The sequence below is a fragment of the Symphodus melops genome (assembly GCF_947650265.1).
Source record: "Symphodus melops genome assembly, chromosome: 6".
Classification (NCBI taxonomy): domain Eukaryota; kingdom Metazoa; phylum Chordata; class Actinopteri; order Labriformes; family Labridae; genus Symphodus; species Symphodus melops.
Window position 1 is genome coordinate 24,939,916 of NC_136696.1, and position 13,351 is coordinate 24,953,266.

General features: G+C 43.3%; 1 protein-coding gene across 7 annotated transcripts in view; it reads right to left on the reverse strand.

Annotated features, from left to right (window-relative positions):
- The window catches only part of cftr (CF transmembrane conductance regulator), a 38,288-nt gene that overhangs the window by 989 nt on the left and 23,948 nt on the right, over positions 1 to 13,351 (reverse strand). For 6 of the 7 annotated variants that reach the window (XM_079345913.1, XM_079345911.1, XM_079345909.1 and 3 more), the window contains 13 exons: positions 12,495 to 13,284; positions 12,287 to 12,415; positions 12,157 to 12,194; positions 11,087 to 11,373; positions 10,895 to 10,974; positions 9,949 to 10,099; positions 7,749 to 7,976; positions 6,751 to 6,851; positions 5,357 to 5,590; positions 4,024 to 4,179; positions 3,430 to 3,519; positions 2,648 to 2,820; positions 1,853 to 1,958 (listed from right to left, as the gene is read on the reverse strand). In XM_079345913.1, coding sequence (XP_079202039.1) covers positions 1,853 to 1,958; positions 2,648 to 2,820; positions 3,430 to 3,519; positions 4,024 to 4,179; positions 5,357 to 5,590; positions 6,751 to 6,851; positions 7,749 to 7,976; positions 9,949 to 10,099; positions 10,895 to 10,974; positions 11,087 to 11,373; positions 12,157 to 12,194; positions 12,287 to 12,415; positions 12,495 to 13,284 — 2,563 coding nt within the window. Of the gene's footprint in view, positions 1 to 1,852; positions 1,959 to 2,647; positions 2,821 to 3,429; positions 3,520 to 4,023; positions 4,180 to 5,356; positions 5,591 to 6,750; positions 6,852 to 7,748; positions 7,977 to 9,948; positions 10,100 to 10,894; positions 10,975 to 11,086; positions 11,374 to 12,156; positions 12,195 to 12,286; positions 12,416 to 12,494; positions 13,285 to 13,351 lie in introns of those variants that run through there. The other variant, XR_013779237.1, reaches the window with a different exon arrangement.

Sequence of the window (13,351 nt, forward strand, 5' to 3'; positions counted from 1 at the left end):
TAGAAATGTGTTTCTTGAAAGGAAACTTTTTTTTTTTTTTATCTGAAAATTCCTGGAGTTGTGTAAACAGTGTACGTGTTGGCTGTGGTTTCTGTTTAGAGCAGAGAACAAAGTGAACCTTCCCTCAGTATTAAGCTACATTAGGCCCACTTTACAACCACAGCTGACAACAAACACGCCCAGTTCTGCGTGTGTGTGTGTGTGTGTGTGTGTGTGTGTGTGTGTCTGTGTTAAAGGGTGCAGTGTCCTCATTTGTGTCACCAGTAATATGAAACTGCTGATTTTCTGTTGAAACTTCAGAAGAGAAACACAACCCAGGAGTGTAAAGGCTGGTTCAGTTCAGGTCAGCTGCGTCCTTTTAGACGTCTTTTAAGGATGCGTGATTAGGTGCTCCCTTCTTTTAAATTAGAATTCCTTTTATGAGAAACACAAAGAAGAGGAGCTGGAGGTTTCAGGATGACAAAGTGGTGAGTCAGGACTTCTGAATCTCAGATTTTCCTTCTAAATCTGAATTCAGCTACAAAGTAAAGAGAAGAGAGGACAGCTCTCTAGTGACATACAGCTTAGAGAAAGACATCCGGAGTGGAACCTCTTCTATAACAATGACCTGCTTTAGATGGGAAAACACATAAATCACCAATATGCTGGATGATGTTTTGACACCTCCGCTGACATTAACAACTAAAGACTTTAGTTTTAGCTCGGGTCAGGTGTTCATGTGCACAGTCTGCAGTCCTCATAGGTCACAGGTTCAACTTCATGTCTCATTTGATACATGTCACTCTCTCCCCCAATATGTCCCGTCTGGTGCTCAAATGAAATGAATATTTAACTGGTGAATAGATCTAGTAATATCGGGACTGATAGTGATTTGATACGCTGATATCATCGGCTCAGGCTTTAGTTATTTACCAGCAGATAGTGCTGAAAGGTCACGCTGTGCTCAGCTGCACTAACTACAAGATGAGACTCTGAGTCTCTCAATGTTTGATCTGTTCTAAACACAAAGTCATACCTGGGGTCCTTTATGTCTTCACATATCTAACCGTTAAATAACAGGGCTGTCAACACTAACAAATGAACGCATAGGATTCATCTAGAGACCTTAATGTGTCGTTTAAGGATTCTAATGAGGCTTTCCAGTCACTTGAGAAGATCGTGAACATTGAGCTGGAAAAAGGGACGGCGTCTATTGCACTTAGTAAGACATGAAGTGTCTTTCGTTTTCAGACAGTAATGGTTTGTGCAAACGCTCTCCTCTGAGTCCTCCTGTGTTTGCGTCCATAATGTGGAATGATAGTAGGGACGTCCATGTGCATGGTGGTGTGCACGATGAGCTGGATGGGCTCAGGAGCTGTTGGCTGCCTGGGAGGGGGGGTGACATGGACCCCTACTGAAAATCTGAGTAAGCCACCTAAAAATCCTGTTCTGTTCCCTGAGATGGCTCGGGTATGAGGGGAGTAACAATCAAATAAAACACAACGCTACGGCACGAATCCTGTATGGACTTCTAGGAAATACAAGTACTTCTTCATTGTGATGAAGCACATTCTTTAACCATTTAACAAAACTAATAAATACAAGAATCACTCCACGTCCAGCTGACAGTTCCCTTAAGTTACTGTCAACACAAACCCCCATTACTATCACTTAAACAATCCATCACACGGACACAGACCCAAACAGCCACATCCAACATCCTGTCTAAGGAGCTCTCACCGTGTAACAGGTCAGTGTAGAGTGAGCAGATCAGGTTCAGTAAGAGTGAACCGTACAAACTCCTGTACACAGTGTTTGTAACCCTAACACAAAAAAATAATACTGAAAAAACAAAAACAAATCAGAAACTTACCAGGAAGGACTGACACTCCAGCAGAGGCTCCACTCTGTGTTCTGATAGGATGACCGTGCAGTCAGAGAAGGCATGCTTCAGCGTCTTCCTCAGGACCTGTAACGTTCTGTTCACACACACACACACACACACACACAGCCAGGACCAGTCCTCATCATCATTAGCATCATCTGGTGCTCAAACTTTAGCTTAACGTTGCGCTCTTGTTGAGGGAAACATGAAAGAGCAGGCAGCGCTCGCCTCAGGTTAAATCAAATTGCTCATTAAAGGCTTCATTTACAATCACGACCGTCGTCTGAACATGTTGCTACACACACAAACACACAAAGTCAGAATTACAGTAAGTACTCGAGATTGTCCCCATATGCAGGGACAGGAGATGTGAAGTGCCTCTGCTTGCTCCGGGTTCACAGGCTGACACAGACACAAAGAAAATACACACACATACCCATGATCACTTTCAGGTTTCGACTGTTTGTGTTCATGCAGTCAGAGCCATGTCATAGTCCCCTGTTCCCCTGCAAAACATCGAACCCCCAGAATGCAGGAAGGCTTGTTGTACTTCAAGGATCTAAAAGCTGTATGAGAGGCAGAGCTCTCAATAATCAGGCCAGTGGTCTTGTCTGGTTTGTGGTGCAGAGGGAGAAATTAAACCGTCTCTATCAAAATATCAAAATAAAGTTTGGAACCCAAAGGTGCAGATCAAGCTGATTAGACAGTAAGCCTTCATGTTGCACTCTGTCACCTACACCCACAGCACACAGAGTTAAGGCTGTTCTGACATGATGAACTTACATGGGGTCGAGGTAGGCCGAGGGTTCGTCCAGTAGCAGGATGCGAGCCTTGCTGAGGATGGAGCGGGCGAGACACAGCAGCTGTTTGTGTCCGTTGCTCAACACGTTGCCTCCGTCCTCCAGCTGGAAGTCCAGCTTGTCTGGAAACTGCTCGATCACAGACTTCAAACCCACCTGAGGAAAGCCCACACATACTTAACTCGAGACATCATTGCATGCAATGTTTCTGATGATCCTCAGATTTTATAGGGACAACGCAGATTCATTTAATGAAGCATTCATAGAAGTGGAAGAATACAAACGCAAACAAGTAAAATTGTAGCATGAGATATGCCTCAAAGATATATATTTTTTGAAATACTTTAAAGATACAGTCGGTACAAAAATGTACACTTATACAAAACAATGGCTCTCTATTGACTGTCTGTGGAGTCCTTCTGCAGGGTTTTGATGTTTGGTGTTCTGTTACACGAGACGTTTCCTGGTGGGAAGTGTCGATAGCAGTGGATACAATTCAGAGATTGGAAACGATTCCAATTGGTGAATTTTACAGATGTCCAGGGATGGAGCGGCAGAGAAAAGAGAATATAATCATAGTGAGGCAAAATGTGCGTTCCAAAACCAGGATGAGCATAAGATGTTTGAACGTTGTTTTAACGAACTAAACTCCAGCTTTAAAGAATTGACATAAAGGCTCTCCCTCTGATTACTTTATTAAACCTGTAACTGTCACGTGGAGCAGATTTATTTTGAAGTCAGGACAAAACGCAAACAGAGCCTCACCTCCTCGGCGACCCTCCACAGCTCCTCATCACTGTGACGTCCATGTGGGTCCAGGTTCATGCGGAAGGTTCCAGTTAGTATGAAGACTCTCTGCTCGCGACAACGTAAAAACACTTTCACTCCTGATATATCCAGCTGGATATGAAATACAACACCTGGAAACATTCCTTATTATCTATAATGCTTCCTGAGTTGAGTTAATAGGTTGACTCTCGTGTCTCATTCTCATGTTAAATAAATACATGTCATTCTTCTCTTATTGATTAACAGCCTCATTATGAACAACGCATGATTTATAATGCATCAGTAGCTGCTGATGGTTCAGAACAAACAAATCCATCTCCCTCTCACTATGTGTCCCTTGTCTGTCGATAAACCCCCCAATGATGAGAAAAGTCCATCCTCTACGGCTTTAGCCTGCTCCACTCCACACATGTTTTAAGAAGAGCTCTGACACTCATTTCAACTGGTTTCAACTTTCATTTTTTGCTACTGCAGGTTTTTCTTTTTTACACGTTCCTTTTTTGTCATTCTCTACAACACTAACATATGTCATGACGCGTACAGCATGAGATAGGAAAGTTATGGTCACACCTGCGGCACCACTCCAAAGGCCTTCCTCCACGTTTGCAGGGAGACGGAGCTCCAGGATACGCCGTCGATGGAGATTTCTCCGTCAGTGGAGGCGAGACGCAGCAGAGCAGACAGCAGGGTGCTCTTCCCTGAACCTGTTCGACCCAGCAGACCTATCTACACACACACACACACACACACACACACAAACACACACACATAACATTCATATTTAAACCTGCACAATATTTGAAGCCGTTTATAGCTGTTGCGTGCAGAACCTAATGTCTCAGTACCTGAACACTAACAGTATATTCATGGCACTGTGAATGTTGCCTTCAGGTGTATAAGAGTCTAAGAGCCCAGTTACCAGAAGACCTTGGAGAAGCTAATTGGACAAGGCTGAAGTGCAGACACTTACTGAGCTCTTCTGTCCTCGAGGCCTCATTATGAGGAGCTCATAGTGACTGCAATTACAGCCAGGAGCAGAAGAGAGAGACGGAGATGGGAGTCAAATATTTCTTTTGACTAAAAGCTATTCTGCCACTGCTGCCAACGATGATCTGAACCACTTCAATGACATGAGGCTTTTCAGATCTGGATCTTCAGGGCAGACACAGCAGAAACAAGATGATTGTGACGTTTTAAATGTGGGAAACGATTTCACTTGAATTGACCCACAGGTCAGATGTGTACTACAACGATGAAGTTACAGAAACGATCCCCCGCAGAATGAGCTGTTATAGTCGAGGTAAGATCTATAACAGATTATATTATATATTATATAATGCGGCGGCAGTAGCTCAGTCTGTAGGGACTTGGGTTGGGAACCGGAGGGTCGCCGGTTCAAGTCCCGGCACGGACGAAGTCCGGAAACTGGTCTGGTAACTGGAGAGGTGCCAGTCCATTTCCTGAGCACTGCCGAGGTGCCCCTGAGCAAGGCACCGACCCCCAAAAACTGCTCTGAAGCGCTCGCTGTGGGCAGCCCCCTCACTCTGAGACCTCTCCATTAATGCATGTCACTAGAACCCTGTTTGTGCATGAGTGTGTATCTCGGCCTATGTGTGTGTTAGACAGAGTGTAAACCGAATTTCCCCTCGTGGAATTAATAAAGTGTAAATTATTATTATTATTATTATTAAAAGCTATGACATCGCGTCCGATCAGAGAAACTTTGATTCATACCTAAAAACAACACAGGTCATTACTTGTGAAATTGTTTGTTTTAAAAGTCGCTAAAATCAGATCTGACACAATATTTGTGTGACACACAAGTACACAAAGTCCATTATATACATTCCTCCTCCAGGCTCCATTAAACTCCACTCACACACCTGACTCATTCAGGACTTACACTCTGCCCTCCCTCCACGGAGAAGGAGATGTCACTGAGGACAGCTCGCCCAGCCTCGGTGTATTTGACAGTCAGGCCCTGGACGTCCATCTGACCGCGGTTAGGCCAGCATTCTTGAGCATGTGGGTTATCGATGACGAGGTCAGGGCCTCCTTTACCCCCAGATTTCCCTGGAGGGAGCGGCTCTTCCGATGGCAGGTCGATAAACTTAAACACCCGATCAACTGAACGCATCTGAGAGAAGCAGAGAGAGAGAGAGAGAGAGAGAGAGAGAGAGTGAGGAGAGCTACAGGTGATTGTGATTTCGTATTTTGGAGTTGCTGGAGGGACTTTCGGAATGATTATTTAGTTAATCCGAAACTTTGCATTCACAGGGTGGCTTTTATACGAGTGTAAACCAGCGCTAACAGCAGCTTCTTCGCATCATCCTGTACATGCATACATGTGATGAAGTACTTCAAGTTACAAAATTAAAGAAGTCTGAAATATATTTCTAAATAAATGATCAATCAGCAACAATCTCAAACCAGAGATTTTGTTTTTTTACTTTTCATTGAAGAATTTGAGCACAGATAAGAATCCCATTCTCTTTCATTTCCTTCATTAAGATCTTAACATCATCACAGGAGTTGTCCGTTATCATCACGTCCATATTTAAAAGTATTTGTTGGCGTTATTGTCTATTTTGGGGGGCTTTTGTATGCCTTCATTGGAGAGACAAGACCAGATTGAATAGAGTGAGGAATAACATGCTCCACCACTCGGCCACCTGTTGGAGCGAGTAGCTGTTTAAGATGACGGTGTGCGTCATGTGCAGCGGCTCAGTGGTCTGTTCTTCCCTCTATAATTCAATGATAGATCAGTGATTGTAGCGTAAGAAGTCGCTCAGCTTGTTCGATGAAGCTCGTGCCTCCCACTTTATGACTCTTGCTGTTTTGTTGTCATGTCATGTTTGAAGGCTGTAGTGGTAAGTTGCTTTGAACGAAAGCGTTGGCTTAATAAATGTAATGTAATGAAACTCCCCCGAAGTGATGCTTCTGAGTGGTAAAGCATCATAAGGTTTCTACTCATACAGACTACAGAAACATTATATTACCAAAACCCTTTGCAGCTGTATTGATTATGTCAACAAGCAGCGTTGTGTCTCTACTAACTTCAACTCAGCTGTCAACAAAGGTTTAGAATCAGAGGTGAAAGAAAGCCTGTTTGGTTTACACACATGTGCATGACACTAAAAGAAGAAACAGAATCAAATCAAAACGTCCTCTCATGTGTGTTTGCAGGCCAGCAGTTTAGAAGTATTTAAACACAAGTCCTACTATGATGCAAACAATATCGATTTTGTGTGATCGTGTGTGTGTTTGTGTGATTGTGTGTGTTAGTGAACCACATACCAGTCCATCCACAGTGATGCTTGTGATGACAGCCCATTGGAAAGTCCCAAGGATGAGCATCGCAAGGGCCACAATGATGCCAATCTCCCCTGGTTTGTCCTCTGCAAAGTGAACACACACACACACATGTACACACACTCATAAGTATTGTCCAATCACAGCTGCTCTCTCTGATGTCAGAGCACCGCTCAGGTGTGTCAGCTCAGCTACAGGCTCTATTGGAAACTAATGAGCTGTGAAATGATCCTTTAATCTGCTCTCAGCATAAACACAGACAATGACGCAGCAACACATGTTTGTATGTCTGTGTGTACTTTTGTTTCACATTTATTTAATCAAACACACGCATGCTTCCTTCTCCACAAGACATTACATCCGGTGGCATTCCAGCAGCTTTGATCAGTTTTCACAGACACACTGTGTGTTATGATCTTGACATCTGACTCTGCACACTGTGGCACACAGATAAGACCGAGGCTTCTTCATTTCTACCATTTGTGTAATGGAAATAATAAAGTGTTTGCATTTTAACTTCACGGAATTTCAATGAGTGTTTTCCTCCTTCCAATGCACGAAAACAAGTGCAGCTGCTGTTATTGTGTTTTTTTAAAGGCTCCACATGAATCACAGCTCAAGCAGTTTCATCCCATTATGCCATTACTTTCTGTTGTCCTTATTTTTTGTTTTAAAGTCTGCCTTAATAACATCTGTACAGGTGTTATTCAGTGTAGGTCAGTGGTGAGAGCAGGCACCCACCGTACAGAGGATGTGTCTAATAAAGGCGGAAAAAAAGAAGACAAATGTAAACTCTAAAGTTCAAAAAAGACAAAGACTCTTAAGTGGTACTGAAGTTCAATGTAAACAAACGTCTTCAGTTCTTGTTGTCCTTGAAATTCATTGCATAATCCTACAATAGTATAAAGTGTGCTGGGTGTGATACACATCCTCTTAAACCTCTGTACTAAATGAGGCCTTCATCAGAAGATCCCTTCACTCACGGTTGGTTCCAACAGCGATGAAGGCAGCTGCACTGAAGAACAGCACGAAGATCATATCACATCTGAAGAGGAACCATCGCAGCGTGGCCAGGTAGTGGAACCAGGCGGCTGTGTGAGTGTTGAGCGACTTGTGGAAGAGTGTCTCAAAGTAGGTCTGACGGCCAAAGGCCCGAATAGTCCACAAACCTTTCAGGGAAATGATGAGGTGGGAGAAGATAGGGCTCCGAGCTGCAAGAGAGGAAGAAAATATTGTAGAACTTTCAGAGTTAGAGTACTAACGTGGCGTTGCACAACAGAAGTCAGAAGTCACAAGAGGCAAGACCGGAGGCCGACTCAGGGTCAGGAAAAGGTTGGCCTAATGTATCTGTTTCTGGAGGTATATCAGGCCTGCCATTGGGAAAAGAAACAAATGTTTTTTGACTAGTCGAGTGCTTCATGTCATATCATGACCACATTTTGATAAATAGTGTATTTTTTACTAGTTTAGATTAGTCAAGACCACAATAACCAAGACCAAGACATACCCGAGACCAAGAGTGCTCCAAGACCGAGACAAGACCAAGACGGATAGGGATAAAGACTGAGGCAGGAACAAGACCAAAGCCAGTCGAGACTGAGACCATAAATATCAATGAGACATCATTTTGTCACTCACTTAGACCGTGACACAGGGAAGGTTGCAGCCATAACTGGGGAATTAAAATCAAACCACAAATTGCCTGAAGTCAATCATTCTTTTAGAAAACCGCGTTTTTCTTTTTAAAAAAAGTGATGATGTTGGAAAAATAGCCTTCATTTGTGGTGGTTTTGATTTTAAATCTGGAGTTCACCCGGTCTGAGACCGAGACATGGCCGAGTAAAAATGCTTTGGATTTTGAGACGAGAACATCAAAGAGAGTTCTTCAGCTTTCGAGTACTGCAAACACAAGGTGATGCAACTTTGGTAGCCAGCAGCAATCACACCATTGACTGTAGAAACACTGAATAATTAAAAAACAAAACAAACAATGAAAGGCTTTATAAAAGAATTGTTTATAGACATACTTTGGCTTATTCATGCAGAAATGTGACAGAATTATTTCTTTTGGTTGAAGCTTGTTTCTCTCCATGCTCTCTGCTCTCTCTCTTTCTCTCTAAGAATTTCTCCTGGTTGGACGTTCAGGAAAAACATTCGCGGTATCTCCCATGTAAATGGAACATTGCTTACAAATAGGACAAGCGTTCTGCAAAGCATTGTTGTGACAAACGCACATATTATCCAGAGCGTTTTCTCTGACATGCTTTTTGTTTCTCCAGGATGGGGTTGAAGGAAATCCCAGCTCGGCTCATCTTTTTGACCCTAATGTGCTTCCAGCAGCTCCGGAAACTAGACATCGCCGTCATCACCGTAACATGCAGTTAGTGAAAGAATCATTTTCCAAGCAGGGTACTCCAAAAAACACAGACTGGCATCTATGTCAGCACTACAGTGGCCTGTTTCCTCATCCCCTCGTACAGAGAGACACTGCCCTGTCACTACAGTGTCTGATGGTGCTGACTGAAACATCTGCAGCTCAATCCAGTGTTGCAACACTTGACATTTGTGCATATTTAAAAAAAGTCAGATAAATGACTTAAATCATATTGAACAACATTTGAAAATCCTGTGGATACCTTCTATCATTTAAAGTGAGTTCTGTAGGAACATTGTTCTAAGTTACTCGTGAAGTTTGTGTCATCATACGGAGTATTTCAGTTACTAAAACTCTCACTTTAGGAATATAACAGCAGTCACAAACAGTTGTTTCATGATTAAAACCTTTCAGAGATGACTTCACTCTTTTGACAGGGATACCAAACTCTTCGCCGATTGGACGATGACATTTGTTTTTTCCCCTGCCTCACTTCCTTGAACTGTTCCCGCCCCTCTGAGGCGCCCCCTCTATCCTCTCCTTTTGACCCCACCTCTGTTGTGTTTTTGTTCTTCAGCCTGATCTTTGCCCCCCTGGCCCTGGGCCATCCACCAGCTCTGTATGCAGACACAGTTATGATGACTGTGGCGTCTCTCAACTTGTTTCCCTTCCTCTGCTCGCTCTATTGCCTTTTACTGTCACGTTTTCACTTTTACTTGTCCTGTTTATTCAATAAAATCTTTCATGCAAATTCCAGTCTGGTGAAGAAAGAAGAAGATAGCATCGTTTGTCTCCTCTCCGACTCTCACCTTCAGCCTCCAGGAGCTTGAGTTGTTGTCCTGTTCGTAAGAAGTACTTTCTGAGGATAACAAAGAAGACAGCCAATGGGATGGCAGCGATGAAGATGTAAGGCCGCATGATGGACACGGTGAAGATGGCACCCGTGACAATCAATGTCAGCTGGTGGAGGGGCAACAAAACAGAAAATGATCAGAGACAAAACGTGTGTACTAACATTAACACCGACGTTGTTCTCTTCTTCTGAAGTCAGCGTAAACAGGAGTGCACCATTTGAATGATGAAGCCATGTTTCCCATTTAATTCATAAATACCAGACAGGTTGGGGAAATTATTATAAAACTGTTCCACTGTATTGTATTAGGTAAGGCTTTTCATCATTACACTATTTGAAAGGGAATGTTTCCTTCAAACTTAAAGCTTTTGAATTATTCTTGAGATGGAGAAATTATGTTGATATTTGCTTTTCCATCTTCTTCCCTGTTGTGTTTCATGCAATTATATTTATGTATTGTGAAGTTTTGTGTGCTTGCCATGTCTTTTGGTAAATTGGGTTTATGTTCCCCCTATTATGTCATGGGCGACATAGGTTGAGGGTTCGATCCTCAGCTCCTGCAGTCACATGTCCGGTGTGTCCTTGGGCCCCAAGTTGCACCTTCTGCTTCGCCAGCGGTGTATAAATGTGTGTGAATGGGATTATTCACTTCTCATGGTCGCCTTATACAGCAGTCTCTGTCATCAGTGTGTTAATTGGTCTTGGTTAAGCGTGACCTTCCCCATAAAAAGCACAAGTCCAGTTATCAATTTTATTTTTTATCCTATTTTGGTGCTTGGACAGTGGCTTGACTTATTGCACCATGAAATCAGTAATAGAGGTCGGAATGATATACTGGGACGAGCCATTTTATGCAGCATAACTTGTTAGCAACCCTTCCTTACTTATTTCACAGTTAATACCTGGATGAGGTCAAACAGGACCAAAGGCAGCATGTCATCTATGGTAGCCATATCCTTCGTAAATCTGTTCATGATCCGACCTGGAAGAAAGTAGGAAAAGGCGAATGCAAGGATACAATTATGACATCACTGAACAAAGTTGTTATATTTGTTTGCCATTTCTTTTTCACCTAACAAAGAAAGTAGAGTCACCTGTCTTCATAGAGTTGAGCACAGCCATGGGGGCTCGTATTACAGCGCTGAGCATCTGCTCGTGCAGTCTTTTGGACACAGTGAGTAATGTGTGCACCAATGGGAGGCCTCGGAAGAATCCTAAAGCCAGCACACTCTCTGATGTCGCCACATAAATGTAGATGATGTAGTAAGCGCTGGTCGGTGTGACAATGACAGCCAGGTGGACGAGGGGCGACGAGGCGTTTGGGTGCTGCTCACTGACGTAGTTGGGTGAATTTGGATTTTCCCCGTCCCTCTTGATTGCACTGGTAAAACACAGTATGGATTACAAATGAAACAGACCGGATGGAGGTTTAAATAAAAAATCTGTTTCTAGCCTTACTTGTTGTGATCAAAGTTTTTCTTTTTGGGACTTAATTGTAGAGAGGGGATAGTGGATGGAATCGGATATCAGGAAGGGGGAGAGTAGGGATTTACATACAAGAAAGGAGCCACTGGCCGAGCCCCTCACTTGGAGGACCACAGTTTCCGTACATGTGTGACGTTCACCAACCACTATGCTACTGGCACCTCAGGCTTGTTGTCATTTTTTAAAATATTTTCTTTGTTACTGGGGACTTTGTAGTGGACCGTGATGCTTTCTTTTGGTGAAGTTAGATTTCTTACAAAGGGGGTCACTTTCTGTTCTTATTTCTCAAGAAATCTAATTGTATTGTTAACATTTAATACACAGTGTTTTCGTTATACAGCGCAATTCCTTTTATATATAGCATAGGCACCGTATATTTGCATTAAGCAATTTAGCATTTTTGAAAGGAAGTCTTGTAAATCTGAGGGACAAATGTGGAACTTTGATACTGGAAAAACTCTGAAAGTGGGAAAAATCAAAACTTCCCAATAAATAAACAAAAAAAAAAGTGACTTTGTCAACGTCTTCATCAAAAACTAAAAAAGTCTCAATGCACCTCGACTTAAAATATAAAAGTGGAAAATACACCAAACACAGCAGGATATTAGTTCATGTTAGGACAGAAAGGGATCATCTGCTGTTTTAGCCTGAAGTATCATAATAAAAAAAAGACACTTACTCAGTAATGAGGAAAATGCCAATGACTGAACCAGCAACCTATTGGTGTGACAAAGACAAGAAACATCTTCTGTCATCTATTTTGCCATCATAAAAAACACAAACAAGCACAACAGTGAGGTGTTTCTTACCTCAATGATGAAGACAAACATGATGAAAAGTAGGACGTAGACTAAGCTCTTGTTGGTGGTGATGTAGCGTAGATAGGTGCTCCATGAGGTAGTTTCAAAGATGTTCTCTCGTTCATCGACGAAGCATTGCTGTGAAGAAACCGATATGTTCATTAACCTTTACTTGATTATAAATCCAGATGTTGAAAACACAGCTGTAACATTCTACCTCCATGTCTTCTTCATCCACCTCCTCGCTAATGTCATAAACGCTGTCTTTGGACAGGCGGCGAGCGTAAATGTCCAGCTCGGATGCAAGGTCACACTGTGGTGTGATGGACAGTCTCTTTCTGAAGGAAGACTGCATTTGCTCCCTGCGCTCCTGACCCTGAGAGTAAGTGATGAATGCCAGCACAGACTGACGCCGCTGCCCGTGGAGGTGTGGCAACCCGTGATGGTATACGTTCCCTCTAGGGAGCACCTCCTCTACCTGATCGTCCTCGGGCACAACGGAGAATTTCCTATCAGAGAGTTCCCGAACCCCGTCCTCAGCCATCATGGACAGGGGAGCATTTGCGGTCTGTTGGGAGTTTCCGATGAAGGAGAACTTGCGAGCAGCTGCCAGAGGGTTGATTATGAGGGACTGTTTGCGTTTCTCTGGGTAGCTGTCACCTCCAGCGTGGCCTTGTGGTCCTGACATTATTATTGGAGGGTGTTGCTGCCTGAAAGACTGGCGCATTGGCTCTGGGCCTCGAAAGCCAGCGGTCTCGTCGATAGAGACTCTGCGTAGAGTCTCTGTGAGGATGGAGCTGCGTCGCTCTGCATTGATGTTGTCATAGGCTTCCATGCCAAGGAGGAGGGAGCTGAAGTCAGGACGCTGTGCCTGCAGCTCCGAGAAGGTGCCGAAGAAGTAGCAGTCTCCGTTGTGGAGCAGCAGGATTTTGTCGGCCCGTTTGAGATGCTCCAACTTGCTGGTGACCACGATACGAGTCTTGGAGGCCATAAGTTTACAGACACATCTGTGCATACAAAGAAATGGAGATTGTATTGAGACTTCAGATGTCAACATTCTGGAAACATTTCGAT